Source organism: Oryctolagus cuniculus, chromosome X, assembly GCF_051225735.1.
Source record: "Oryctolagus cuniculus isolate XC-2025 breed Fujian yellow rabbit chromosome X, ASM5122573v1, whole genome shotgun sequence".
NCBI classification, from domain to species: domain Eukaryota; kingdom Metazoa; phylum Chordata; class Mammalia; order Lagomorpha; family Leporidae; genus Oryctolagus; species Oryctolagus cuniculus.
The window spans coordinates 9,688,139-9,715,090 of NC_142888.1; the positions used below are offsets into that span (position 1 = coordinate 9,688,139).

General features: G+C 44.8%; 1 protein-coding gene across 2 annotated transcripts; it reads left to right on the top strand.

The window, feature by feature from the left end:
* The first annotated feature begins 23,670 nt into the window (after nt 1–23,670).
* Nucleotides 23,671–26,670, top strand: SAT1 (spermidine/spermine N1-acetyltransferase 1). Of its 2 annotated transcripts, XM_089324458.1 has the most exons (7): nt 23,671–23,915; nt 24,130–24,181; nt 24,272–24,355; nt 24,761–24,870; nt 25,795–25,896; nt 25,981–26,021; nt 26,150–26,670. In XM_089324458.1, the coding sequence occupies exons 5-7, from the start codon at nt 25,818–25,820 to the stop codon at nt 26,318–26,320; spliced, it is 291 nt and encodes a 96-aa protein (XP_089180584.1). In that variant the 5' UTR covers nt 23,671–23,915; nt 24,130–24,181; nt 24,272–24,355; nt 24,761–24,870; nt 25,795–25,817; the 3' UTR covers nt 26,321–26,670. The 2 variants fall into 2 exon arrangements, with proteins under 2 accessions (XP_089180584.1, XP_002720023.1); XM_002719977.6 differs by lacking the exon at nt 24,761–24,870.
* Nucleotides 26,671–26,952: the final 282 nt, after the last annotated feature.

Genomic DNA, 26,952 nt, shown 5'->3' on the forward strand with positions numbered 1-26,952 from the left:
ACATGCAAAATCACACTCCCAGATCCACTGAAGCCCTATGTGTGAATGCCAAACTCCAGGACAAATTCTGATTGCCAGTGCAGAAAAAGGACACAAAGCGAGACATTAGAGGTGGGCATTTAGCCTAGCACCTACGACACCCGCATTCCACATTATAGTACCTGGTTTCAATTCTTGGCTTCAGCTCCTGACAGCAGCTTCCTGCTAATGCCAACTGTGGGAGGCAGCAGAGATGGCTCAAGCAGTGGGCTTCATGCCATCCATGCCAATCCATGGGAGACCTGGATTCAGTTCCTGGCTGCCTGCTTCAGGCTGGTCCAGCCATGGCCATTGTGAGCATTTGGGGAGTGAACCAACAGCCAAGACTAAGTTATCTCCCTCCCTCTAAAAAAAATAAATAAATATTTTTAAACAATATTAAATTCATGTAAATACCTACTGGGTAAACAACCATCAGATAAATACTATTCTGTAAGCAGTTCTGCCCAGTGGCTCAGGGATCGATCATCCAGTTCATTTAGATGGGCTTTGAGGAGATTTCATGCTGTGCCACCTGATTATCTGACCCACACCATCTATCATTATCTGACTGGGGACAGAGGTGGGGAGGGGGAAATGGAATCAAGACATGAAACAGCTACACTTGATTTCACACAGCTCTCCAAACATTAAATTTCATAGCTGTAAGAGACCAGGAAATCTATTCTATTCCTTCTCTTCTTTATTTTTAAAGATTTTATTTACTTACTTGAGAGGAAGAGTTACAGACAGAGAGAGGGAGAAGGAGAGACAGAGAGAAAGGTCTTCCATCTGCTGGTTCACTCACCAAATGCCTGCAACAGTTGGAGCTGAGCCAGTCTGGAGCCAGGAACCAAGAGCTTTTTCCAGGTCTCCCACATGGGTGCAGGGCCCCAAGGACTTGGGCCATCTTCTGCAGCTTTCCCGGCCATAGCAGAGAGCTGGATCAGAAGAGGAGCAGCCAAGACTTGAACCAGAGCCCATATGGGATGCCGGTGCCAAAGGCAGCGGCTTTACCCATTACACCACAGCATAGGCCTCCTCTCCTCTACTCTCCTCTCCCCTCCCCTCCCCTGACTTCCCCTCCTCTCCCCTCCTCTCCCTCATGCTCTCTCTCTCCCTATATATATATACACATACACACACAGTTTTTTACCAAAAAAAACTTTTTTTTACAAAAATTTAGTTTCTTTTACAAATATTTAAGCAAATTTCTTTATTTCTTTTCTTTTTTTCTTTTTTTTTTTTTTTTTTGACAGGTAGAGTGGACAGTGAGAGAGAGAGACAGAGAGAAAGGTCTTCCTTTGCCGTTGGTTCACCCTCCAATGGCCGCCGCGGCCAGCGCGCTGCGCTGATCCGATGGCAGGAGCCAGGTACTTCTCCTGGTCTCCCATGGGGTGCAGGGCCCAAGTACTTGGGCCATCCTCCACTGCACTCCCTGACCACAGCAGAGAGCTGGCCTGGAAGAGGGGCAACTGGGACAGAATCCAGCGCCCCGACCGGGACTAGAACCCGGTGTGCCGGCGCCGCTAGGCAGAGGATTAGCCTAGTGAGCCGTGGCGCCAGCTTAAGCAAATTTCTTACAAAGAAAACATGACTTAGAAAACTTCAAAGACCTGCCTCAGACCATAGTGGCAGAGCCATGACTATAATCCAAGCCTTCTTAGTCCCAGCCAAGACATTTTTTGGCCCTCCATGCCAACTCTCAAGGACTGTGAGTAAACAAAACAGCCATTTGCCTGGCTAAGCACATGCTATGAGGAAACAGGACATATTTTCCAATTAGTACAGCAAGCTGTGAAGCCTTAGATAAGAAAAACACAGTACAAGAAGAGAGAAAAGAGAATAAAAGCCTTCATATCAAGCAGTTAAGCAAGTTTACTTGTGATTTGGGGCAGAGATTAATCGGATAGTTCCTGATCGCCCTTCTGTCAGCAAGTGCTCATTTTCATGGAAGCGACCTAAGAGCCTTACAGTAACAGAGTAAGAGTCAAATGTTTCCTGGCAGCCTATCAAGAAACAAAGAATAGAATCTTGGACTTGGCAAGGACTCCAAAAAAACAGGTTTAATGAACCTGCCCTGTAAAGCAGAAATGCCTTTTGTAACCTTTTTTCCAGAAAAGTCTCATTCTTCCAGGCAGTTCTTTAGGGGCATTCTTGTTATTAAGCCTTTCTCCTAATGTTGAGCTACTATCTATTTTCCAGTAGCTGCCCTTGATACAACACAGAATAAGTCTAGTCTGACTTTCTGGTACGAGACTTCACATCTGGTAAGCCTTTGCCATGTTGCTTCTTACCCTCTGTCTTCTTTGAGCTAAATATCGCTTGTTCCTTCAGTCGCACAGTGTGGTTTTCAGCCCTAAACCAGAGTGGCAGACCGCCAGAGCTGTATCAGATATTTATTCCACACACACGAAAGAAAGATGCTGATCTCTATCATTTCACATGCCTGGAGACAACAGACCCCCTGCTGTAATGAGAACAGCAGCTCTGGGGAGATGTTTCTGTAGAAGTACGGAACAGGAACGCGCCGTTCCATACCTTCCACTGCAGTCGTCAATTCCACGGTCATTGCCTCACCTCCCATGTCATCTGGCAAGCCCATCCCTGATGGCTCCTGATGTCTGGAGCTCACTGTCTAGCTGACCTCACCACTCGCTCCCCTTCACTCGCTCTGATTAGAGAGGCCTATATATATATATATATATATATATATATTTATATATATATTTTTATATATATATAAAGCAGAGCTGGCTCTAGGGTGAAGCAAGTGAGGCATTTGCTTAAATACAATATTTGATGTTTTTAAAAATGGCCCTGAAACACTGTTTATTTTATTACCGTTTTTTGGGGAAAGTACTCTTAAATTTTGCACCAAACCAAAGGTGAATGTCTCACTTGCTTCACCCTAATCGCAGCCCTGATTCACATGTTGGACTGAGCAATGAAGCCAAGAGCTAATTTTGAGCTACAGCCTTTCAATTCAGCTAAAAGCCAGATTTATCTAAACTGCCCCCCCCCGGCAACACACACAAAGAAATTACTGGATTTCATCAGGGCAGGGGTTATAGGTCCACACAGCACCTCCCATCAGTCCTAGCCCCTGATGCCTCTTTCAGTCCTCTTCTAGGACTTCAATATGTAACTTGTGAGCCACTAGGTAAGAAGTAGTCAGGAAACAAGGAAAATATCCACGTTAAATACACCAAAGCTGGAATCGTCCATTGCTACTCAGTGTATTAGTCTCAAGGCACTAGGGTTATGGCATTTGGGTTAAAAATAATGAATTTCACAAGTAAAAAGTGGACATATTGGTTACATTTGGTTTCAGCAAACTGACAAAAGAACACTACCAGAAGCAACTCTGAAGTGTATATTTTAGGGGCCAGCACTGTGGCACAGCAGCTTAAGCCAATGTCTGTGATGCCAGCATCCCATATAGGAGCATTGGTTCCAGTCCTGCTGCTCTGCTTCCCATCCAGCTCCCTGCTAATGCACCTGGAAAAGCAGCAGAAGATGACCCAACTGCTTGGGGCCCTGCCACCAAGATGAGAGACCCACATGGAGTTCCTGGATCCTGGTTTCAGACTGGACCAGCCTGACTGCTGTGGCCATGTGGAGAGTGAACCAGTGGATGGAAGATTTCTCTCTCTGTACCTCTGCCCTAAAAGTGCATAAATGAAACCTTTTTGTAAAAACAGTATTATGAGGCCAGTGTTATGATATAGCAGGTAAAGCTGCCACCTGCAATGGTGGCATCCCATTTGGGCACTGGTTCATGTCCTGGCCACTCTACTTCTGATCCAGCTCCCTGCTAATGACCTGGGAAAACAGTAGAAGATGCCCCAAGTACTTTGGCCCCTGCACTCATGTGGGAGACCCAGAAGAATCTCCTGGCTCATTGGCCCAGCCCTGGCCATTGCAGCCATTTAGGGAGTGAACCAGCAGATGGAAGATCTTTCTCTCTCTCTCTCTCTCTGTGTGTGTGTGTGTGTGTGTCTGTCTGTCTCTCTCTATATAACTCTGACTTTAAAATAAATAAGTAAATATTTTTAAAAACAAATAAATAAAAATAAAAGACGAGTATATTTAAAAGGGGTTGCTATTGGATTTTACCATTTTAGTGGATTCCTTGATTGCTGGTTAACATAATTAGCAAAAATGCACTGCAGTAAAAATTGCAGGATTCACTGTAGAACAATAAACAGGAAGGCAATGGATTCAGCAGTATACTCGGGGCCTTCATTTTGCAGATGAAGAGACATGCAGACCAGGAAAATTCCTTCACCTACTGGACAACCTAGGGCTACAGGGAACAGGGAGGAAAGAAGCACTGAGCACTGTCTACAGAGCAAACAGAAAAGAAGACATTGAGCCAGGGCACATGCAAGGAACTCAAGGGCAATGTTTACAGGGAAAGACCTTTATAAAGCTCCAATTTGTAAATATTTTAACAGACATGTATGAAGCATACATATTATGGGGTACCACGTCATGTTCGGATACATGTATACATTGTTCACTCAATCAGGGTAAATATATTTTCTCAAACATTTAAACTATTTAAAATATTTACTTATTTATTTGAAAGGCAGAGTGACAGATGGAGAGAGAGGAAGGAGAGAGGGAGGGAGAGAGAGAGAAAAAAGGATCTTCCATCTACTGGTTTACTGCCCAAACGTCCATAAGAGCTGGAGCTGAGCCAGACTAAAGCCAGCAGCCAGGAGCGGCAGCCTCGTCTCTTACGAGTGTGGCAGGGCCCAAGCGCTCAGCCTTTCTTCTGCTGCCTCTCCAGGTGCAGGGAGCTGCATCTGAAGCAGAGTAGCCAGCACTCAAACCAGCACTCCTATATGGGAAGCTGGCATAGCAAGTGGTGACTTCATCCACTGTGCCACAAAGCCAGCCCCTACTTAAAATTTCTTGATGGTGAAAACATCCCAAATCCTATAATCTAGAGTTTATTTTTTTCTTTTCCTAGAGAAATACATAGTACAAAAACATTATTTGTAGTCACCTACTGTGCAGCAGAACCCCAGAACTTCTTACTCCTACCTATTTCTTTGTATCCATCAATCAACCTTTCCCTATCTTCCTTGCCCACTCCTGCCCTCCGCCTCTGGTAACCAGAACAATACTTCTCACTTCTTTAAGATCCCCTTTCGTTAGGCTCTCATGTGAGTAGGCCATGCAGTATAACATAATGACTTTCAGCTCCATCCATGTTCTTCCGAGTGACAAGATTTCCTGCCTCTTTTATAGCTGAGTAGAAGTGCATTACCACGTTCTCTTTATTCATTGACCAGCGGATGGCCACTTAGGTTGTTTCCATTCCTAGGCTACTGCGAAAAGTGCTGCGACAAACATGCGAGTGCACCCATCTCTTTGACAGAAGAATTTCATTTCCCTTCAATATTTGGCTTTTTGAGGAACCTCCATACTGTTTTCCACAATGGCTGTACTAATTAACACTCCTATGAACAGTGTAAAGCACAAATTTTTAACATCTAATGAACACTTCAATTCTGTCCACAACTTTTCAGGTCCTCCACCATCAGGCTGCTTATCTGTTTAATTGAGATATAATTCACATATCATAAAGTTCACTCTCTTGGGCCAGGCGCTGTGGCATACCAGGTAAGGCTGCCGTGTGCAGAGCTGGTATCCCATATGGGCACCAGTTCTGGTCCCGGCTGCTCCTCTTCTAATCCAGCTCTCTGCTACGGCCTGGGAAAGCAGTGGAAAATGGTCCAAGTCCTTGGGCCCCTGAACCCATGTGGGAGACCCGGAAGAAGCTCCAGGCCTTGGCTTCGGATAGGTCCAGCTCCAGCCATAGCAGCTATTTGGGGAGTGAACCACCAGATGAAAGACCTCTCTCTCTCTCCCTCTGGCTCTGCCTCTCTGTAACCCTACCTTTCAAATAAACAGATAAATATTTTTTTAAAAAAAAGTTCACTCTCTTGAAGTGTACAGTTTAATAGTTTTTAGCATATCCACAAATTTGTGCAACTATTACCACTAATTCCAGAATATTTTCATCACCCCAAAAAGGAACCTTGTATGCATTAATAGTCATCTCCCATTCTCTATCCCTCACCCCCTGGCAACCACCTCCTGTATCTACAGATTTCCCTATTCTGGACTTTTCCTACAATGGAATTATACAGTATGTGGTCTTTGTGACTGCCTTCTTTCACATAAGAAAGTTTTCAAGGGTCACCCACGTTATAACACATACCATTACCTCATCCCCTTTTATAACTGAACCATATTCCATGGTATGGATATACCATTCAGCAGGTGAAAGATGCCTGAGCTGTTTCCACTTTTTGGCTATTAGGAACAAGGCAATATGAACATTTCTATCCATGATTTTCAGTCACTTTTTTTAATCTACAACTTGAAGGTATCAAAATGGATGGTCTCCAAGATTCCAGCAAGGTCTAATATGCCACATGGAAGGGACGACTGAGTAAATGGGGTTGTTTTAAATACTTACCTTAATACTATAGTTACAAACTGTATATCAAAACTTAGCCTTAGTGGTTAAGACATCTGCCTCACATACTGAAGTACCTGGGTTGATTCCTGGCTCTGGCTTCCTGGTAAATGCAGACCTTGGGAAGCAGCAGGTGACGGTTCAAGTAATTGACATCCTGCCACACATATGGAAAACCTGGATTGTGTTGCCAGCTCTGGGCTTTGGTCCTGACCCAGTCCCAACCATTGAAGACATTTCGAGAATGAACCAGCAGATGGGGGAGCTCCCTCTCCCACTCTAATTTCTTTTTTAATTTTATTTTGCAAAAGCAAGGAGTTTTTTAAAAAAATATTTTATTTATTTATTTTCATTTTACTTGAAAGGCAGAGAGACAGAGATGGATCTTCCAGCTACTGTTTCACTTCCCAAATGCTGGCAACAGACAGGGCTGGGCCAAGATGAAGCTAGGAGCCAGGAACGCTATCCAGGCCTCCCGTGTGGCAAGGACCTGCTGCCTAATAGGATCGCTTTAGCAGGAATCTGGATTGCAAGTGGAGGAACTGGAACTGGAACCAGGCACTCCAAGACCGGTTGTGGGTGCCCCAAGTGGTGACTTAAGGAGCTGCACAAAACACCCACCTCCATTTTTAACCAAAAAAAAAAAAAAAAAAAGTTGGATGAGTCCTTTGATTATCTGTGCTGCAATTAATTAATTAATTTAATAAATTAAATTAATTAAATCCATTAAATAAAGATAGTCAACTACACAGTCATCAATGCATTTTCCAGCATCAAGTAATCCTTTCTAATGACTCCTACAGCTTTGCTTTGGGAATGCCACTCCTCTGTATCTTGAGTGTGTATAACTAGATTTTTCTCAAGTTTATGACTCTATGCCTGATCTTTCTGGAACTCAGCCAAATGTTTCTTTAATTCTCTACTTTCTCTTTAAATTCTGATCCTATCCGACAAGAAGCTGGCTCTCTCCCTCACATCTCTTTCTCGGCCTCTTTTCGGAATCATCTGCAAACCAGTTCCATGGATGGCTCTTATTTGGCCAAGAGGCTCTTACAGTCTGGGCTAATCACTACAGGAATTTTCTATTTTTAATACATGAATTTTTCTGCTAAACGTTAGCTTCAATTCTTTAAAAATAATCAAGAGCCAGTATGTTAATTCAAGTCCATTTGATTCATTTACTGAGCACTTACTATATGCCAGGTACTATGCTAGGTACTGAGAGAGTTCCTGACTTCCAGGAATTTACCACCTATAGGAAATAAGAGGAAATTAACTGGATGCATTGTAATGGCTCCAGTGAACGATGTGCCACTTGATCCCCGAGGAAGCAGCAGACAACCCATTCTGCCAGGATGTATACAGGAGGAGTCTTGGTGAGGAGATGGGACAGTGGACTGGAAAGCCAAAGAAAGGAGATGACAATGGAGAAAGTTTTTTCCATTGAGAAAAAGAAACTAAATTATCCAAATTGGACTTCCCAGGTTTATAACTAAACCCTTTATAGAGAGGCTAAGACAATTTTCCAAAAAATTAAAAGAAAACTTGTTTGTTCTTCTGTCCCACATTATCATATACCTAGATGTACTGATAATTAAAATATGTCCCTTTACTTCAAGTCACCCATGGAACGTGGCCAGACACCACTGTACCAATGGCACAGATGTCCCTGAGTGACCCAGCAGTGTCACCAGCACAACCAAACCCAGCGACTCCAGCGCTGGAGTCAGTTGGCGCTGACATGTCAGCAGAAGTGAGTCGCATACACGAGACCCCTTATTGCTTCATCCGTCCATCCTGGGGGAAGCAGCACGCCTCTCTCAAGACTCTTCTCACAGATCTGCTGCTTGCCAGCACGAACTCTGTCCCTGAGTAAGCAAGTCATCCAAACCTGCTCCTCCAGATACCTTGTGTGTTCAGTTTCAAAACACACATTCCAAGGGCTTGCTTGGAGAAATTCTAGCAGACGCAGGAGCCAGTGAGTGAAAACAACAGTCTGCAGCAGAGGGCTGCACGTCTGGCTTCCTGACTCATTGTGCAGATGAAGAAACTAAGGCTCTGGACTGCCTCATTTTTTTTTGACAGGCAGATTTAGACAGAGAGGGAGAGAGAGAGAGAGAGAAAGGTCTTCCTTCCGTTGGTTCACCCCCCAAATGGCTGCGACAGCCGGCACACTGCGCTGATCCGAAGCCAGGAGCCAGGTGCTTCCTCCTGGTCTCCCATGCAGGTGCAAGGCCCAAGCACTTGGGCCATCCTCCACTGCCCTCCCGGGCCACAGCAGAGAGCTGGACAGGAAGACGAGCAACCAGGACTAGGACCCGGCGCCCATATGGGATGCCGGCACTGCAGGCGGAGGACTAACCAAGTGAGCCACGGCGCTGGGTGCTGGCCCCCTGCCTGGTTTTTATCCTCTAGTCAGGCTGTACTCCCTTCAGTAAGGACCTTCCTCCCTTCATGAATTTTCACTGCCTAACTGAAGTCCTACTTCTCTTTAAAAAAAAAAGATTTATTATTTATTTTTATTCTGCAAGTCAGAGGGCTGGCGCTGTGGCATAGCAGGTAAATCTGACGCCTGCAGCACTGGCATCCCATATGGGTACTGGTTCAAGTCCGGCTGCTCCACTTCCAATCCAGCTCTCTGCTATGGCCTGGGAAAGCAGTGGAAGATGGCCCAAGTCCTTGGGCCCCTGCACCCGTGTGGGAGACCTGGAAAAAGCTCCTGGCTCCTGGCTTTGGATCAGCACAGCTCTGGCCATTGCAGCCATTTGGGGAGTAAACCAGCAGATAGATGACCTGTCTCTCTCTCTCTCTCTCTCTCTCTCTCTCTGCCTCTCTGTAACTCTGCCTTTCAAATAAAATAAATAAATCTTTAAAAAAAAAAAAAAAAGAAAGAGTTAGAGAGATAGAGGGAAAGACAGAGTGGGAGATCTTCCATCCACCGGTTCATTGGTTCATATCCCAGATGGCCACAACAGCCAATGCTGGACCAGGCCAATGTCAGGAGCCAGGAGCTTCATTCAGGTCTCCCATGCGGGTGCAGGGCCCGAGCATTTGGGCCATCCTCCACTGCTTTCTAAGACCATTAGCAGGGAGCTGGATCGGAAGTGGAGACACCAGGAAATGAGCCAGTGCCCATATGGGATGCTGCGTTCCCAGCAGACAATTGGAGAGAAGTTTACAGTGAAAATCCTACAGAAAGAAGACAGGTGTCATGGAGCAACAGAGGCAGTACCATCATGCAGCAGTGAGCAGGACAGTGCCAGCAACTCCCACAGCTGGAGGGCAAGCCATCTTTCTGGAGCAAGGCAACCGGTAACCAACAGGGGGGAAATGCCGCCTTAATAAGGCAAGTAGAGGCTGCTGTGGCCCGTGCATGATTAGGGGATTTTATCGAAGGGATAAATCCACAGTCCCCACTGACTTTGAGTGTGGCCTACAGGGTTAGCAGGGGACATGTTACCCACTTAGCCCTGTGAAGCATTCCCCTCCTCTGACTCTACAGATTCCCAGACTTGACTTGCCAAGGTGGAGCACCAACCAATCCCTATTAGTTGGGCAGCTGGCTCTGGGAACACCACACCTCCTTCCATGGATCGGGGAGACTTGTGGGGCTGAGAGTGAATCCCCTGCTCCCTGTGACTGGAAATTCTGTGACTGTGTGATGGGACGTATAATAGGTCTTTGGACAATCACTGTGTCTGGATTCAGAGGGTCGGGGTTCTGCACTCACACTGAAGAGTGCACAGATGTTTTTTGTGGTTCACACACCAGTGTGGTGAGGCACTTAGGCATTGTTGGATCACCCTCAGTGGTTGGTTCATCGTGATAGAAAGGGGCTGATGCTGTGATCATGTCAGACCTGATCATATCCTCTCCCCTGCTGAGGAAAGAGATCTACCACACCCTTGGGTGTTACCCTGGACTCTTGCCCCACCCTCAAGCACTGGCCAGAGCTCCTTGGCGCCACTCAGTACATGCCTCTGGATATCCACGGAAGGAACAGACACTCCACTAAGCCACAGAGATAAAAGCCATCAAAGGAGAAAACTAACAAGTGTTACCACAAATGCCTAAAACTAAATGTAGAAATATAAGAAACATTAACAAGGAAGAAAATATGACTCCCCAAAAGGAACACAACAGCACTTCAATATTAGAATGTGAAGATGAAGTGATTGATGAAATGCCTGAAAAGGAATTCAAAAGAATGATCATAAGATTACTCAAAAATGCAGAGAAGCAAATACATGAGTTAAAGAAATCCATATACATCATGAATGAAAAATTCTGCTGGACACAGAGATACTGAAGAGAAATCAAATTGATATATTAGAAATGAAGAATTCAGTATGTCAAATAAAAAATACAGTGGAAAGCCTTAACAACAGACTTGGTGAGGCAGAAGAAAGAATATCTGAGCTAGAAGACAAAGCTTAGGGGGCCAGTGTTGTGGCACAGTGGGTTAAAGCCCTGGCCTGAAGCACCGGCATCCCATATAGGTGCTGGATCGAGACCCAGCTGCTCCACTTTCAATCCAGCTCTCTGCTATGGCCTGGGAAAGCAGTAGAAGATGGCCAAGCCCTTGGGACCCTATACCCACATGGGAGAACCGAAAGAAGCTCCTGGCTCCTGACTTTTCATGGGCCCAGCTCCGGCCATTGCAACCAACTGGGGAATGAACCAGCATATGGAAGACCTCTCTCTCTCTCTCTCTCTCTCTCTCTCTCCTTCTCTCTGTGTAACTCTGACTTTCAAATAAATAAATCTTAAAAAAAAAAGACTAAATGAAATCACACCCATAAAGTGCCAAGCAAGGCATATCTCTAACAGTAGGTACTACTAAGAAATACTAGCTGCCATAAAGCAAGTCTCAGCAAATACAAAAAAAAAAAAAAATCAAAATCATACCATGCATCTTCTCTGACCACAATGGAATGAAGCTGGAAATTAACAACTCAAGAATCTCTAAAACATACACAAACACATAGAGACTGAACAACATGCTCCTGAATGAACAATGAGTCAGAGAAGAAAGCAAAAGAAAAATCAAAAAATTTCTGGAAACAAATTAAAACAACAATACAATATATAAAACTTTATGGGATACAACAAAACAGTGCTAAGGGGGAAGTTTATAGCAATTGGTGCCTACATCAAGAAATTGGAAAGGTACCAAATAAATAAGTTATCAATGTATCTCAAGAGCCTAGAAAAACAAATCAAACCCAAAATTAGTAGGAGGAAAGAAATAATTAAAATTAGGGAAGAAATAGACAAAATTTAAACAAAAATTGATCAATGAAATGAAGAGCTGGTTTCTTGAAAAAATAAACAAAACTGATATACCATTGGCCCATTTAACAAAAAAAAAAGAGGGAGAAGACTCAAATCAACAAAATCTGAGATGAAAAAGAAAATGTAACAGACACCACAGATACAAAAAAGAAACATCAGGAATTACTACAAAGAGCTGTATGCCAACAAGTTGGAAAACCCAGAATAAATGGATAGATTCCTAGACACATACAACCGACCAAAATGAGTCATGAAGACATAGAAAATCTAAACAGACCCATAACCAAGATGGAGATTGAATCAGTAATAAAGACCCTCCCAAAAACAAAAAACCCAAGACCAGATGGCTTCACAGCTGAATTCTACCAGACATTTAAAAAACCACCTCCAATTCTTCTCAAGCTATTCAAAACAATTGAAAGCGAAGGAATCCTCCCAAATTTTTTCTATGAAACCAGCATCACCTTAATTCCTAAACCTGAAAAAGATGCAAAAGAGAAAGAGAATTACATACCAATTTCCCTAATGAACAAAGATGCAAAAACCCTCAACAAAATACTAGTTAATCTAATCTAACAACACATCAGAAAGATCATTCACTGGGACAAAGTGGGATTTATCCCCAGTATGCAGGGATGGTTCAACATTTGAAAATCAATAAATGTGGGGCTGGCACCGTGGCTCACTTGGCTAATCCTCCGCCTGAGGCGCCAGCATCCCATATGGGCACTGGGTTCTAGTCCCGACTGCTCCTCTTCCAGTCCAGCTCTCTGCTGTGGCCCGGGAGTGCAGTGGAGGATGGCCCAAGTGCTTGTGCCCTGCACCCGCGTGGGAGACCAGGGGGAAGCACCTGGCTCCTGGCTTCAGATCGGCGTAGTTCCAGCTGTAGCGGCCATTTGGGGAGTGAACCAATGGAAGGAAGACCTTTCTCTCTGTTTCTCTCTCTCACTGTCTGTAACTCTACCTCTGAAATAAATAAATAAAATCTTTAAAAAAAAGAAAATCAATAAATGTGATACTTCACATTAACAAACTGAAGAACAAAAAACATATGGTTTTCTCAATAGATGCAGAGAAAGCATTTGATAAAATGTAACATCCTTTCATGATGAAAGCTTTCAGCAAATTGAGTATAGAAGGAACATTCCTCAACACAATCAAGGCAATTTCTAACAAACCCACAGCCAGCATCTTACTGAATGGGGAAAAGTTGGAAGCATGCCCACTGAGATCTGGAACCAGACAAGGATGCCCATTCTCACCACTGCTGTTCAATACAGTCCTGGAAGTTTAAGCCAGAGCCATTAGGCAATAAAAAGAAATCAAAGGGATACAAATTGGGAAGGAGGAAGTCAAACTATCTCTATTTGCAGATGACATGATTCTATATATAGGAGAACCAAAATATTCCACTAAGAGACTATGGAACTCATAAAAGAGTTTGGTAAAGTGGCAGGATATAAAATTAACACACCCAAATCAATAGCCTTTGTATACACAGACAATGCCATGGCTGAGAAAGAACTTCTAAGATCAATCCAATTCAAAATAGCTACAGAAAAAAATTAAATACCTTGGAAGGAGCCAGTGCTGTAGCATAGTGGTAAAGCCACTGCCTGCAGTGCTGGCATCCCATATGGGCACTGGTTCGAGGCCCAGCTGCTCCACTTCAGATCCAGCTCTCTGCTGTGGCCTGGGAAAGTAGTGGGGGATGGCCCACGTCCTTTGGTCCCTGCACCCATGTGGGAGATCTGGAGGAGACTCCTGACTCCTGGCTTTGGATTGGCATAGCTCGAGCCATTGCAGCCAACTAGGGAGTGAACCAGCAGATGGAAGACCTCTCTCCCTCTCTCCCTCTCTTTCTCTGTGCAACTCTGACTTTCAAATAAATAAATAAATCTTTAAAAAAATTAAATACCTTGAAATAAATGTAACCAAAGATGTCAAATATCTCTATGATTAAAATTAGAAATTGGCCGGCGCCACGGCTCACTAGGCTAATCCTCCGCCTTGCGGCGCTGTCACACTGGGTTCTTGTCCCGGTCGGGGCGCCGGATTCTGTCCCGGTTGCCCCTCTTCCAGGCCAGCTCTCTGCTGTGGCCCGGGAGTGCAGTGGAGGATGGCCCAAGTGCTTGGGCCCTGCACCCCATGGGAGACCAGGAGAAGCACCTGGCTCCTGCCATCGGATCGGCGCAGTGCGCCGGTCGCAGCGCGCAGGCCGCGGCGGTCATTGGAGGGTGAACCAACGGCAAAGGAAGACCTTTCTCTCTGTCTCTCTCTCTTTCACTGTCCACTCTGCCTGTCAAAAAAAATAAAATAAAATAAAATTAGAAATTGTTAAAGAAATAGAAGAAGACAAAAAATTGGGAAAATCTTCCATGTTCATGCATTGGAAGACTCAGTATCATAAAAATGTCCATGTTACCAAAAGCAATTTACAGATTCAATGTGATCCCAATCAAAATCTAAATGACATTCTTCTCATATATAGAAAAAAAGATGCTAAAATTCATATGGAAACATAGGAGACCCTGAACAACTAGAGTAATCTTATACAACAAAAACCAATGGGAGGCATCACAATACCAGGTTTCAAGACATACTTCAGGGCAGTTATATTTATTTATTTGACAGGCAGAGTTAGACAGTGAGAGAGAGAGAGAGAGAGACAGAGAGACAGAGAGAAAGGTCTTCCTTCCATTGGTTCACCCCCCAAATGGCCGCGATGGCCAGCACACTGCGCTTATCCAAAGCCAGGAGCCAGGTGCTTCCTCCTGGTCTCCCATGCAGGTGCAGGGCCCAAGCACTTGGGCCATCCTCCACTGCCCTCCTGGGCCACAGCACAGAACTGGACTGGAAGAAGAGCAACCGGGACTAGAACTCGGCACCCATATGGGATGCCGGCACTGCAGGCAGAGGATTAACCAAGTGAGCCATGGCACCGGCCCAGGGCAGTTATAATTAAAACAGCCTGGTACTGCCAAAAACAATAGATGTGTAGATCAATGGAGCAGAATAGAAATTCCAGCAATCAGTCCATGCATCTACAACTAACTTATCTTTGACAAAGGAGCTAAAATCTGTTGCTGGGAAAAGGACAGTCTCTTCAACAAATCATGCTGGGAAAACTGGATCTCCACATGCAGAATATGAAGCAAGACCCCTGTCTTACACTTACACTAAAATCCACTCAACATGGATCAAGGATCTAAATCTATGACCAGATAACATCAAATTACATTGGGGAATGTTGGGGAAATTCTGCAAGACATTGGCATAGGCAAAGCCATCTTGGAAAAGACCCCAGAAGCACAGGCAAAGCCAAAATTGACAAATGAGATTACATCAAGCTGAGAAGCTTCTATACTGCAAAAGAAACACAGAAAAGTGAAGAGGCAACTTATATAATGGGAGAAAATATTTGCAAACTATGAAAGTGATAAAGGATTAATACCCAGAATCTATAAAGAGCTCAAGAAACTCAACAACAACAAAACCAACAATTCAGTTAAGAAAGGGGCAAAGGACTTGAACAGGCATTTTTCAAGAGGAAATTCAAATTGTCAACAGACACAAGAAAAAAAGCTCAGGATCACTAGCCATCAGGGAAATGCAAATCATTTTACCTCACGCCCATTAGAGTGGCTCTCATACAGAAATCAACAAACAGTAAGTGTGGCAAAGATGTGGGGGAAAAGGTACCCTAATACACTATTGGTGAGAATGTAAACTGGTGCAGCCACTGTGGAAGACAGTATGGAGATACCTCAGAAGTCTGAATATAGACCTACCATATGACCCAGCCACCCCACTCCTGGGAAGTTACGCAAATGAAATGAAATCACCATATGAAAGACTTATCTGTACCCCCATGTTTACTGCAGCTCAATTCACAATATCTAAGATATAGAATCAATGCAAACGTTCATCAACTGATGACTGGATAAAGAAGTTATGGTATATATATACTATGGAATACTACTCAGCAGTAAACAAAAAATGAAATCCTTTCTTTTGCAACAAAATGGATGCGGGTGCAGGGCCCAAGGACTTGGGCCATCTTCGACTGCTTTCCCAGGCCGCAGCAGAAAGCTGGATGGGAAGTGGAACAGCTGGGACTTGAACCAGCGCCCATATGGGATGTTGGCACTACAGTTACCAGCTAAGCCATAGTGCCAGGCCCTATACTGATTGTTGAACTCTGTACTTAGTGTAGGGTTAATATTATGAGTACGTTAACTGAAAATAGATCTTTGTAAAAATTAAGAGTGGGAATAGGAGATGGGGGGAGGAAGAAGAGTGCGAGCATGGGCAGAAGGGAGGGTAGGGTAGGAAGATTCACTGTGTTCCTGAATCTGTATATAGGGAATGCATGAAATTTGTATACCTTAAATAAAATTTAAAAAAAAGAAATGCTAGCTGCATATCTTGTTTCTTCCTCCGCCGCAGCACCCTTCTGTAATTAATCTTTTAAGGAAGACTGAATGGCCAGTGGTGTGTCAAAGACAGTTAAGGGGGCTTTAAACTATGTTACAATTCCCTCAATCCCATGATTCCAAGTCCCCTTGTTATCCTCTTGCAACCTTATACCTCCATCATCTCCCCACACCCACATTCTCAACTTCAAAAATGAGTTCTCAGGCAATACCCTTCACCACTGCCAGCAGATTACATCAAACACCCTCTCCCAACAAGGCAGAAGGTGGGTCTGTCCCTTGTTCCTCAGGCCAAACACAGGCTGCTTGGGTGGGACTCACTCTCTTGCATTTCCTTCTTTGAAGTATTCTCTATTTTCCTGGATTCATTGTTAACATTTAATTACCATTTTGAGAATGGTACCAAGATTAGTAAGCTGGATTCCGAACTTTAAATTCTATTGCATGTGCCCAGAGGCCATAGGGAAAAGAGGGGGTGTCTTATACTTCGTGGACTAACAGGCAATTATTTTCTGTGATCTTCTTATTGAGTAACCTCCATACCCAGATTAAAAAAAGCTGATCGTTTAGAAGGCCTAAGGTTGGTTGATTGCACTTTTCGGATCTCCTAAGTATTTATGAGGAGTTACAGCCTTGATCCTGAGCTGAGAAAGGGCAGTAGTCTTTTTAAATTTTTTAATTTATTTGTTTGAAAGGCAGAGGCAAACAGACACAGGCACAGAGAGAGAGAGAGAGAGAGAGAGATCTCCCATGCACTGACTCACTTCCCAAATGCCCACAGCAATTTGGGCTTGGCCCACCTAACGCCATAAGGCCAGAACCCAATCCAGGTCTCCCATGCAGATGGCAGGAGCTCACCTACTTGAGCCATCATTTGCTGCCTCCCAAGGTGCACATTAGCAGGAAGCTGGACTCAGAAGCAGAGCCAGGACACATACTCAAGCACTATGTTGGCAGACAACAAAAGCATAAAAATAGACAAACTACATCACATCAAACATAAAAACTTCTGTTCACCACGGAAACAACCAACAAAATGGAAAGGCAACCTACAGAATGGGAAAAAGTATTTACATACTATAATCTGATAAAGGATTTATATCCAGAATAGATAAGGAATCCCTACAACTCAACATCAAAACCAAAATAACTTGATTTTAAAATAGGTAAAGGACTTGAACATTTATCCAAAAGAAACACACAAATGGCCAAAAGTCATACAAAGGAACACTCAACATTGTTAATCTTCAGGAAAATGCAAATCAAAACTACAATGAGACATTACCTCACACCCATTAGGACAGTCACTATCAAAAAGAAAAAAAAACAGAAATGACAAGCGTGGTGAGGATGTGGAAAAAATGGGACCTTTGTACACTGCTGAAGTGCAGATAAAAGTCTGCAGGTGCTATGGAACACAGTATTGGAAATTCCTCAAAAAAGTAAAAGTTGAAGTACCATGTGATCCAGAAATCCCACTTCTGAGTATTTATTAAAATGAAATGAAAACAGGATCCTTTTTTTAAAAAAAAGATTTATTTATTTATTTATTTGAAGGCAAAGTTACAGAGAGGCAGAGGCAGAGGCGGGGGGGGGGGAGTGAGAGAGAGAGCGAGCAAGCCAGAGAGAGAGAGAGGTCTTCCATCTGCTGGTTCACTCCCTAAATGGCCACAACAGCTGGAGCTGCAATGATTCAAAGCCAGGAGCCAGTAGCTTCTTCCAGGTCTCCCACATGGGTGCAGGGGCCCAAGGACTTGGGCCATCTTCTACTGCCTTCCCAGGCCAGAGCAGAGAACTGGATCAGAAGTGGAGCAGCCGGGACTTGAACCGGTGCCCATATGGGATGCTGGCACTGCAGACGGCAGCTCTGTCTACTATGCCACAGTGTCAGCTCCAAAAACAGGATCTTGAAAAGGTATTTGTTCACTCATGTTCACAGCAGAATTATTCACAACATCTAAGAAATGGAAACAGCCTAAGTGTCCATTGATAGATAAATGGATAAAGGAAATGTGGTATATCCATATAACAAAATATTTTTCAACCTTACAAAAAGAGAAGAAAATTTTGTGCCATTGTACTGTTGCCAGATGATGAAGGAAATCTCTGTTCTTGTCTCATGTTGAAGAAGAATTTCGACATGGACATGGACAGTGAGCAAACTTTACTGAAAGCGAGACACCTCCTGCTGCAGCAGTCAGGAGGGCGACTCCAAGGGAGGAGTTGCCAAAGAGGCTTGCTGGTGCGGGATGTGATACACAAAGTGGCTTTCTTTGGCCCTTTCTGAAAACCAGATCTACATCTAACCAGTCAGGGGAAGGGTAGAATAACAACCATTGGTAAGGCAGGGCTAGCAATCAAGAAGCCAGAATAACAACCAATCAGAGGGCAGGGATAACAACCGGTCAGAAGGCAAGGATAACAACCAATCAGAGAACTGAAAGCATTTGCTAATGAGGCATCCTATAGGAACCAATCAAGGAATTTAAAGTGCATGCTAATGAATGAGGCTACATGATCGAATCAGTAAACTGACATTGGAATAACCCGTTTTCCAGAGAAGTGGGCAGAGTTCTCCATCAGGTCCACTAGCCAGACTCAACAACTTCTGAAGATTACATTGCATGCGTGTCCCACGTCTCCAGTCTCCTCCTCCCACAGGGCTCCTGAAGAATTACACCGTGCGTGTGTGTGTGTTTTCTTTCCTGTGTCTTTCTTTCCTAAATGAAATAAACCAGTCAGAAAAAAAAAGACACATTCTACATGATTCTACTTCTATGAGGTATCAAAAGTAGTTCCAACTCATAGAAACAGAAAGTAGAATGTAGATACCAGGGACTGGCAGGGGGAAAGGCAACAGGAAGTCATTGCTCAATGGGTAGACAGTTTCTATTTTGCAAAGATGAAACAGTTCTTGAGATGTGTTGTACAACACTGTGAACAGAGTCAACTTGACTATACTGTACACTTAAAAGTGGTTAAGACGACAAACTTGGTGTTGCTTTTCCACAATAAAAAAGAAAAAGACTCTGCCCTGATGGCAGACCACTCTAAAGACTCTCCTTACTGGCCTGAGGCAACAGAGAGCCATACTAGAGATACTCACTTGGCAAGGAACTGCAGGAAGCCGCCAGGAGCTGAAGGCAGCCTCCAACCTGCAGGTAGCAAGAAGCCAAGGCCCTCAAGTCAAGGAAACGCATTCTGCCAACACCAATCCCTTGAGTGAGCATGGAAGAGGATTGTTCCATATGAGAACGCCTTTTGGCTGACACACGCAACGGAGGACGCAGCTCAGCCACACCTAGACTCCCGGCCCACAGAAACTGTGAGATGTGTGTTACTTTAAGTCACTAAGTTTGTAATAATCTGTTAAATGGCAATAGGGGATTAACAAAACGGATGGTATTAGACAATCTCTTTTTTTAAATAATTGATTTTTCTGGTGGCATAGTGCAAGCGAAATACCAGAAAGAACATTTTGGAAGTTGACCTCTGTGGAATCTTGAAATAAAAGTTCACAGGGACAGCTCGACCCAGTCCCAGCCACTGCAGGCATTTGTGGAATGAAGCAGGAGACGGAAGCGCTCTCTCTCTAATAAATTAATTTAAATAAATAATAAATACATAAGCCAGTATGTCCACTGCTGAGCATTGGCCCCTGGGTCAGAAAAACCAGCCTTAAGTCATAAACCTTCACCGCTCTACCACTTCCAAGCTCTGTGAGCTTCAGGTTTTCTCAACTGCAAAGATGGAGCTAGTGTCGCCTACTTCACAGGAGGGTCAGAAGGATCAAGTGAGACATCCGCAAAACGCCTAGCGCAGTGCCCTGGCCTTTTCCTTCCCTCCTTCCTTGCCCCTCCTCACTCCTCCTCAGTTACAGCAATCCTCTTTCTCATAAAGACTACGTTCTGTTGTAGTAAACAACACAAACCTCTAAGAATAAACTATATACCCTGAAGGCTGCTTGCCCACAGGGGGATCCTTTATATCCGCCAAGTACTTAGCACAGGACTCAACAAATACTTGTTGATTAACCAAATAACATTTTTCCACATGTTAGGCAGTTAACCCCTTTGTTATGCAGTTTGAAATACAACTTTCAGGGGGCAGGTATAGACCTGCAGGCTAACACACATGCATCCTGTCTCCGAGAGCCTGCACTCCGCGTTCAGCTCTGCTCCTGAGTCCAGCTTTCTGCTAATGCCAACACTGGGAGGTAGCAGGTGATATCTCAAGTACTTGAACTACTGCCCCCAGGTGGGAAACCGGGATTGGGTGCCCAGCTCAAGGCTTCAGCTTCAGCCCCCTAGCTGTTGCAGGCTTTTGAGGAGTGAACCAGTGAACGGAAGCATTCCCTTTCTGCCTCTCAAATTAAAATAAAAATAAATGTTAAAAAATACAAATTCCAGCATCAACAGGTAATGTTTTTTTAAAGATTTATTTATTTATTTGAAAGTCAGAGTTACACAGAGAGAGAAGAGGCAGAGAGAGACGGGGGGGGGGGGGTCTTCCATCCGATGGCTCACTCCCCAACTGGCCGCAACGGTCGGAGCTGCGCTGATCCGAAGCCAGGAGCCAGGAGCCAGGAGCCAGGAGCCAGGAGCCAGGAGCCAGGAGCCTCTTCGGGGTCTCCCACTTGGGAGGACTTGGACCATCCTCCACTGCCTTCCCAGGCCATAGAAGAGAGCTGGATTGGAAGTGGAGCAGCTGGGTCTCAAACCGGCGCCCATATGGGTCGCCAGTGCCCCAGGCCAGGGCATTAACCTGCTGCGCCACAGCACCGGCCCCAACATGTAATGTTGGTTATCTATTGGAACCAGCTATTTATGACCATGAAGAAAACATATTTCTTAGGGTTCTAGGCTCTTTGTGTGCACAAACAGAATTCCTGTGGGCTTTGGCCATCTGATTTTCAGAATAAGTTCTTGTCATAAAAGCAAAGCAAAGTATAAAAACACGAACCTTAAACGGAAGAACAGCAAACAGTAAATAGCAGAAAATTACAGTGCATGTTAATACATCGCTATTCTAAAAATCTGAGCAACCCAAACAGAAAAACGCCTTGTTTTCGCTTCCACTAGGCAACCATCCTGAGGGCTGAGTCATGGGACGTCTACTGCTTTCAGTGAATGTGTAAAAACATCTTCTAAATCCCCTGGCATTTTCAACGGAAGCAGCGGAGGGAACGGCCTTATGGCCATTCATGAGGTCTAGCCCATGGTATCAGAAATGATGCTACTTGGAGTAACTGAGGCAGACAGGAAGCAATGTTCTTCCTGATGACGTTTGAGAAAGACATTTCATAAACTCTCACAATGACTCACTCTCCATGGAATCCCCGGAGGGTGGGAAGGGTAACAGAACACACTTCTGCTTTCTTATCTACGTACAGGACGTTACTAAGGTAGAGAATCATTTGTTCAGGTTACAGGTGATTACCGACTGGCAGTCCAAGCCCTCACTCTGCAAACAGCTGACACTGTGGACCCCATTCATACTTTAAGGAAGAAATGCATCCTTTGAGTGCGGAACCCAGGCAGGGTCTGCAAAGCCCAGCCCTCAGCAGTGTGAGTGTGGGAAAGCGGGTTGTAAAAGAAGACCCGTTTTGCAGAAACGGAAAATACTTGCTCCAGTTCCTATCGTCATGGGGTTGGTATACTGTGATTCAACTCTTTGCGAACATTTTGGTCTGGGGAGGGACATTTTACTGAAGAGTGCAGAGTTTACCTTCAAAAATTCTAGAATACATAATAATACATGAGCATACATCCTTTTAGTCACCAGAACAATGACATTATCATACATCTTTGAAATATATGATTATTCAAAATAAAAAGTTAAAGGACATAAAAGAAGCATAAATGACAGGGGAAGTAGGGATTGCAGCAACTTCCAACTACACGGGAAGCCGGAAGATAGCCAGTCGGTCAATAACCGAAAAGGCCACTTCCAAATCTCTCAGTCTATGAACAACGAAACACATCCCTCAAGCATTTCAAGATAAATTATAAAGACCTATTTAGGGCCGGCGCCGCGGCTCACTAGGCTAATCCTCTGCCTTGCGGCACCGGCACACCGGGTTCTAATCCCGGTCCGGGCACCGGATTCTGTCCCGGTTGCCCCTCTTCCAGGCCAGCTCTCTGCTGTGGCCAGGGAGTGCAGTGGAGGATGGCCCAGGTCCTTGGGCCCTGCACCCCATGGGAGACCAGGAGAAGCACCTGGCTCCTGCCATTGGATCAGCGCAGCACGCCGGCCGCGACAGCCATTGGAGGGTGAACCAACGGCAAAGGAAGACCTTTCTCTGTGTCTCTCTCACTGTCCCACTCTGCCTGTCAAAAAATAAAAAAAATGAAGACCTATTTAGGTAAACAAAACTAAGTTAGACGAAGACAGAACTTCACCAAAGGAAATTACAAAAATGCATCTGAGGTAGAAAAAAAGAGTTTCTACATGGGAGATCAGAGATTTAAGAAGGAATACAAGAGGGTCAGTGTTGTGACGCAGTGGGTTAAAGCCCCGGCCTACAGCGCTGGCATCTCATATGGGAGCTGGTTCGAGTCCTGGCTGCTCCATTTCTGATCCAGCTCTCTGCTAGGGCCTGGGAAAGCAGTGGAAGATGGCTCAAGTCCTTGGTCCCCCGCACCCAGGTAGGAGACTGAGAAGAAGCTCCTGGCTCCTGGCTTGTGATCGGCACAGTTCCGGCCATTGTGGTCATTTGGGGAGTGAACCAGCGGATGGAAGACCTCTCTCTCTGTAATTCTTTCTTTAAAATAAATCTTTTTTAAAAAAAGAAACACAAAAGAAAAAATATCAGGGGGAAAAAACACAGTGCTAAGTCTAAAAACTACAAGTATAAGGGAAAAACTATTGAGAAACCCAAATAGTTGACCTTAAGGAATTCTGGAAAACAATATACAAGCACACATTCCTTTAGTCACAAGGGCAATGACACCATCACAAACCAGGTTGCCTCTGGAAAATTCCAGCAAGAGTGAAAAAGGCACATGACGTCAGGATCCACAAGCTCACCAGGATCACACTTGAGAACTGGGACTCTAATCCTTTTCCCATCGCGTAAGACCAGGTCTCCCTGACGGGCCAGGAGGGAAGCAGCAAAGTCACCGGAGCGGGGGCCACAGAGGGAATTCTGCTTTTCTTTAGCAAAGGTTACTGGAGGACGCGCGGCCTCCCAGATCGAGTTTCCGGGAAAGCTCCGCCACACGCCGCTAGAGGGCGGCGGTACAGAACCGCACGTCGCCTCTGGCGCCGGCCGGGTTCACTCGGGCGTCCGGGACAGAGGGCGGTGTCCGGAAAAGGGGGCGGTGCGCCGCAGGGCAGCGGCCTCATTGGATGAGGCGCCTCCGTCTCACGCGCGGGGTGGGGCTTCTTCGCGCTAAAAGGCCGGCTGGGCCGCCGCTTGCTGCGCAGCTGTTAGTTGCAACTCTACGGAACCGTTTCCTTCTTACGCCGAGGTTCGCCGGGTCATGGTGCCAGCCTGACTGAGAAGAGGACGCTCCCGGGAGACGAATGAGGAACCACCTCCTCCTACTGTTCAAGTACAGGGGCCTGGTCCGCAAAGGGAAGAAAAGCAAAAGACGAAAATGGCTAAATTCGTGATCCGCCCGGCCACCGCCGCCGACTGCAGTGACATCCTGCGGTTAATCAAGGTAGCATTAGGCCCGAGCTTCTCCCGGGACGGAGGGTGGGGCGGCTCCGTTTCCGGGGGAGTCCGCTTCGGTCCGGGCTGGTTCCCCATTCTCCGCCCGCCTCCCCCGACCCTAGCCGCGCCACCTGCCCCATTCCCCTCCCGCTGAGCTGGCCGGGCCAAGGCCTCAATTTTCTTTTCTGCTTCTCTCTTTCTCCTGTGTGCGTCGCCCCCAGGAACTGGCTAAATATGAATACATGGAAGAGCAAGTAATATTAACTGAAAAAGGTAACGCAAGAGTGGCAGAGTGGGGGACAAGCGTTCGCTGGCTGTCGCCTTTACTGAGGCCAACACTGTCCTTGCTGCCCCTTCTTGCAGATCTGCTAGAGGATGGTTTCGGAGAGCACCCCTTCTACCATTGCCTGGTTGCAGAAGTGCCCAAGGAGCACTGCACACCGGAAGGTAACCCCCTGGCCCCCTCCAGAAGCCGGAGAGGCCGGCTGTTGTGTGAAACGTAGGTGGGCTGTGTAGAACCACTGACTACACAGGCCGAAGCTCCCTGATGAGAAGTTGGCTGGAAGTAACAGCCAGCCAGTGCTCAAATTACTGATGGGAAATTAATAGATGAGCCGCACTTAATAATAAATAGGGCGGGATATTGAGTATCGGAATGCTGTGGCGACCCGGAAAATTTTGAGCTTGTTGAGTAAGTACTGGAATGCTGTGGAGACCCGGAAGAGTTAGGAATAAATGATGTCATTTGTTGTAATTCAGTTTCATGAAATGGTTCTTGTTTGACCCTAACGTAACCTTTTTTCGTAATTGTGTTAAATCACATTTTTTTCTTTAATTTGTCCCAATCTTCAGGTTACAGTCTCTAGCTTCGCCATGTACATGGCCCTTCCGTGTACATGGATGGGCGGGGAGGTAACTAAAAGATCCTTTACACAATAAAGTAGATGATCATGATAAATGAGGTAAGGTCCTATTATCACACACTTAAAACACGGTAGATCAGAAACACCATTATACTCGCTTCCTGTCTTGTTTGCAAAGGAATACAAAATGGCTAGAAAGTTTAATTTGAAACCTTTGCCTCCATTTGGACTTGTGGACGCCCTTCTGAGGGAGTCACATGCCTTTTTTGTTTTGCTGGTCCCTGTTGACTGGTCAGAAGACAGCTAAAAGGGGAAGTTGTTTGGGGGGGTGCTTTCGTAAGCTTTTTCTGACGTCCGTTCCCCAAGCTAGAAGAAATGAGCTGAAAACGTACTGGATGACGTGCTGCATTGTAGAGATTTATGGATTTTACCAAATACCTTTTTTTGGGTGTTGCTGCTTCTGGCTTAAAAACTGGGGAAAGCAAATTGAAAATGTGTAAATGGGAAGGCAAGTTCTGAAATTAAACAGCATACTTTGGCCTGATGTTCTGACCTTAAGGAAGCAAGAGTTGGTAAACTACAAATATTTACTATTCTGAACTGCCGTGTCAACCCAACTTATTCCCGAGTCAGCGTATCAGTCTATCAGTAGGATGTGAATAATGTGTGTGTGTAGTGTAAGCCCACAGCAGTTCTGCTCTGGCAAGTACTTAAAGCATCTCGCGTCCTGAGTGTGAGACCCGGCAGACTGCTGAGTGGCCAGTCCACAGTTGTAGCCTGGCTTCAGCTCGCTCTAATGTGTGCTTTTGGCAAATACGTGTTCTGAGAACAGTGAGATCATCCAACAGTGGCCTGGACTGCCCTAGCATAAAAGTCAGGAGGTAGTCCAGTTCAGTGGCTGCTTATTTCTGTAATTCATGCATGTTTACTTCGTAAAACCTGTAAAAGGCTTCTGATTCTGCATCTACGACTTTGATGGATCGGTTTTCTTCTCTACATCTCATGTGATAACTCTTATTACAGGACACAGCATTGTTGGTTTTGCCATGTACTATTTTACCTATGACCCATGGATTGGCAAGTTATTATATCTTGAAGACTTCTTCGTGATGAGTGATTATAGAGGTATGGGATAGAGAAGGGTCTAAAAAGAAACCAGGCTGTTCGCGCTTACAATGGCCTTTTAAATCGTTTTTCTCTTTCTTTTAGGCTTTGGCATAGGATCAGAAATTCTGAAGAATCTAAGCCAGGTATGTCCTAGTTTAGGGTTTCAGAATTTGTAATGGTTACCAGATTATTTTAACAACTGAAGCAAAACTGAGTCTTGGCAAACAGGTGAAATGTCGCTGAGTCTGTGTTCCACTCTCCCTAATAACAGGTTGCCATGAAGTGCCGCTGTAGCAGCATGCACTTCTTGGTGGCAGAATGGAACGAACCATCTATCAACTTCTACAAAAGAAGAGGTGCTTCCGATCTGTCCAGCGAAGAGGGGTGGAGACTCTTCAAGATTGACAAGGAGTACTTGATAAAAATGGCAGCAGAGGAGTGAGGAGTGCTGGTAGACGACGACAGCTTCCATTCTATTTTAGAATAAATTCTCAACTTATCTCGCCTTCTGTCCTATTTGTAGTGAAATAATAGAATGAGCACTCATTCCACAGCTTTATTACCAGTGGCGTTGTTGCATGTTTGAAATGCAGTCTGTTTAAAATGGCAATCTCATATGTAATTTGGAGTCAAATTTCTCCTTGAACATCTTTTGATAAACAACAAGGTGGTGTGACCGTAATATATATGAAAAACTTCATTCTCGTGAGTCATTTAAATGTGTACAATGTACACACTGGTACTTAGAGTTTCTGTTTTGATTCTTTTTTAATAAACTACTCTTTGATTTAATTGGTTTAAGCATTCTGTGATCCTTTTTTTATCATTTTTCTTGCTGTTGAGTCTAAAATAAAAATAGTAGGCAAACATTAAAAACACAGTTTTTTAACCCATTTTACAGTTTTGATTGTCATGTGCAGTGTTACCAAAGTCTAGAAAGCAGCTTGCATTCCAAGGTTTTATACACAGCAACTGTAAAACATGACTTTACATTGGTGACACTGTTCAGTGCACCTAATGATTTTCAAGAGCTGGAAAACCAGATTAGAAACAGGCCCGGGGGTGGAGGTTTGG

Coding starts and splice junctions, on each gene's coding strand:
- SAT1 (XM_002719977.6), top strand. CDS start 23,850: ATGGCTAAATTCGTGATCCGCCCGGCCACCGCCGCCGACTGCAGTGAC. Junction 24,356..25,794: donor GGAGCACTGCACACCGGAAG/GTAACCCCCTGG, acceptor CTCTTATTACAG/GACACAGCATTGTTGGTTTT. Junction 26,022..26,149: donor TTCTGAAGAATCTAAGCCAG/GTATGTCCTAGT, acceptor CCCTAATAACAG/GTTGCCATGAAGTGCCGCTG.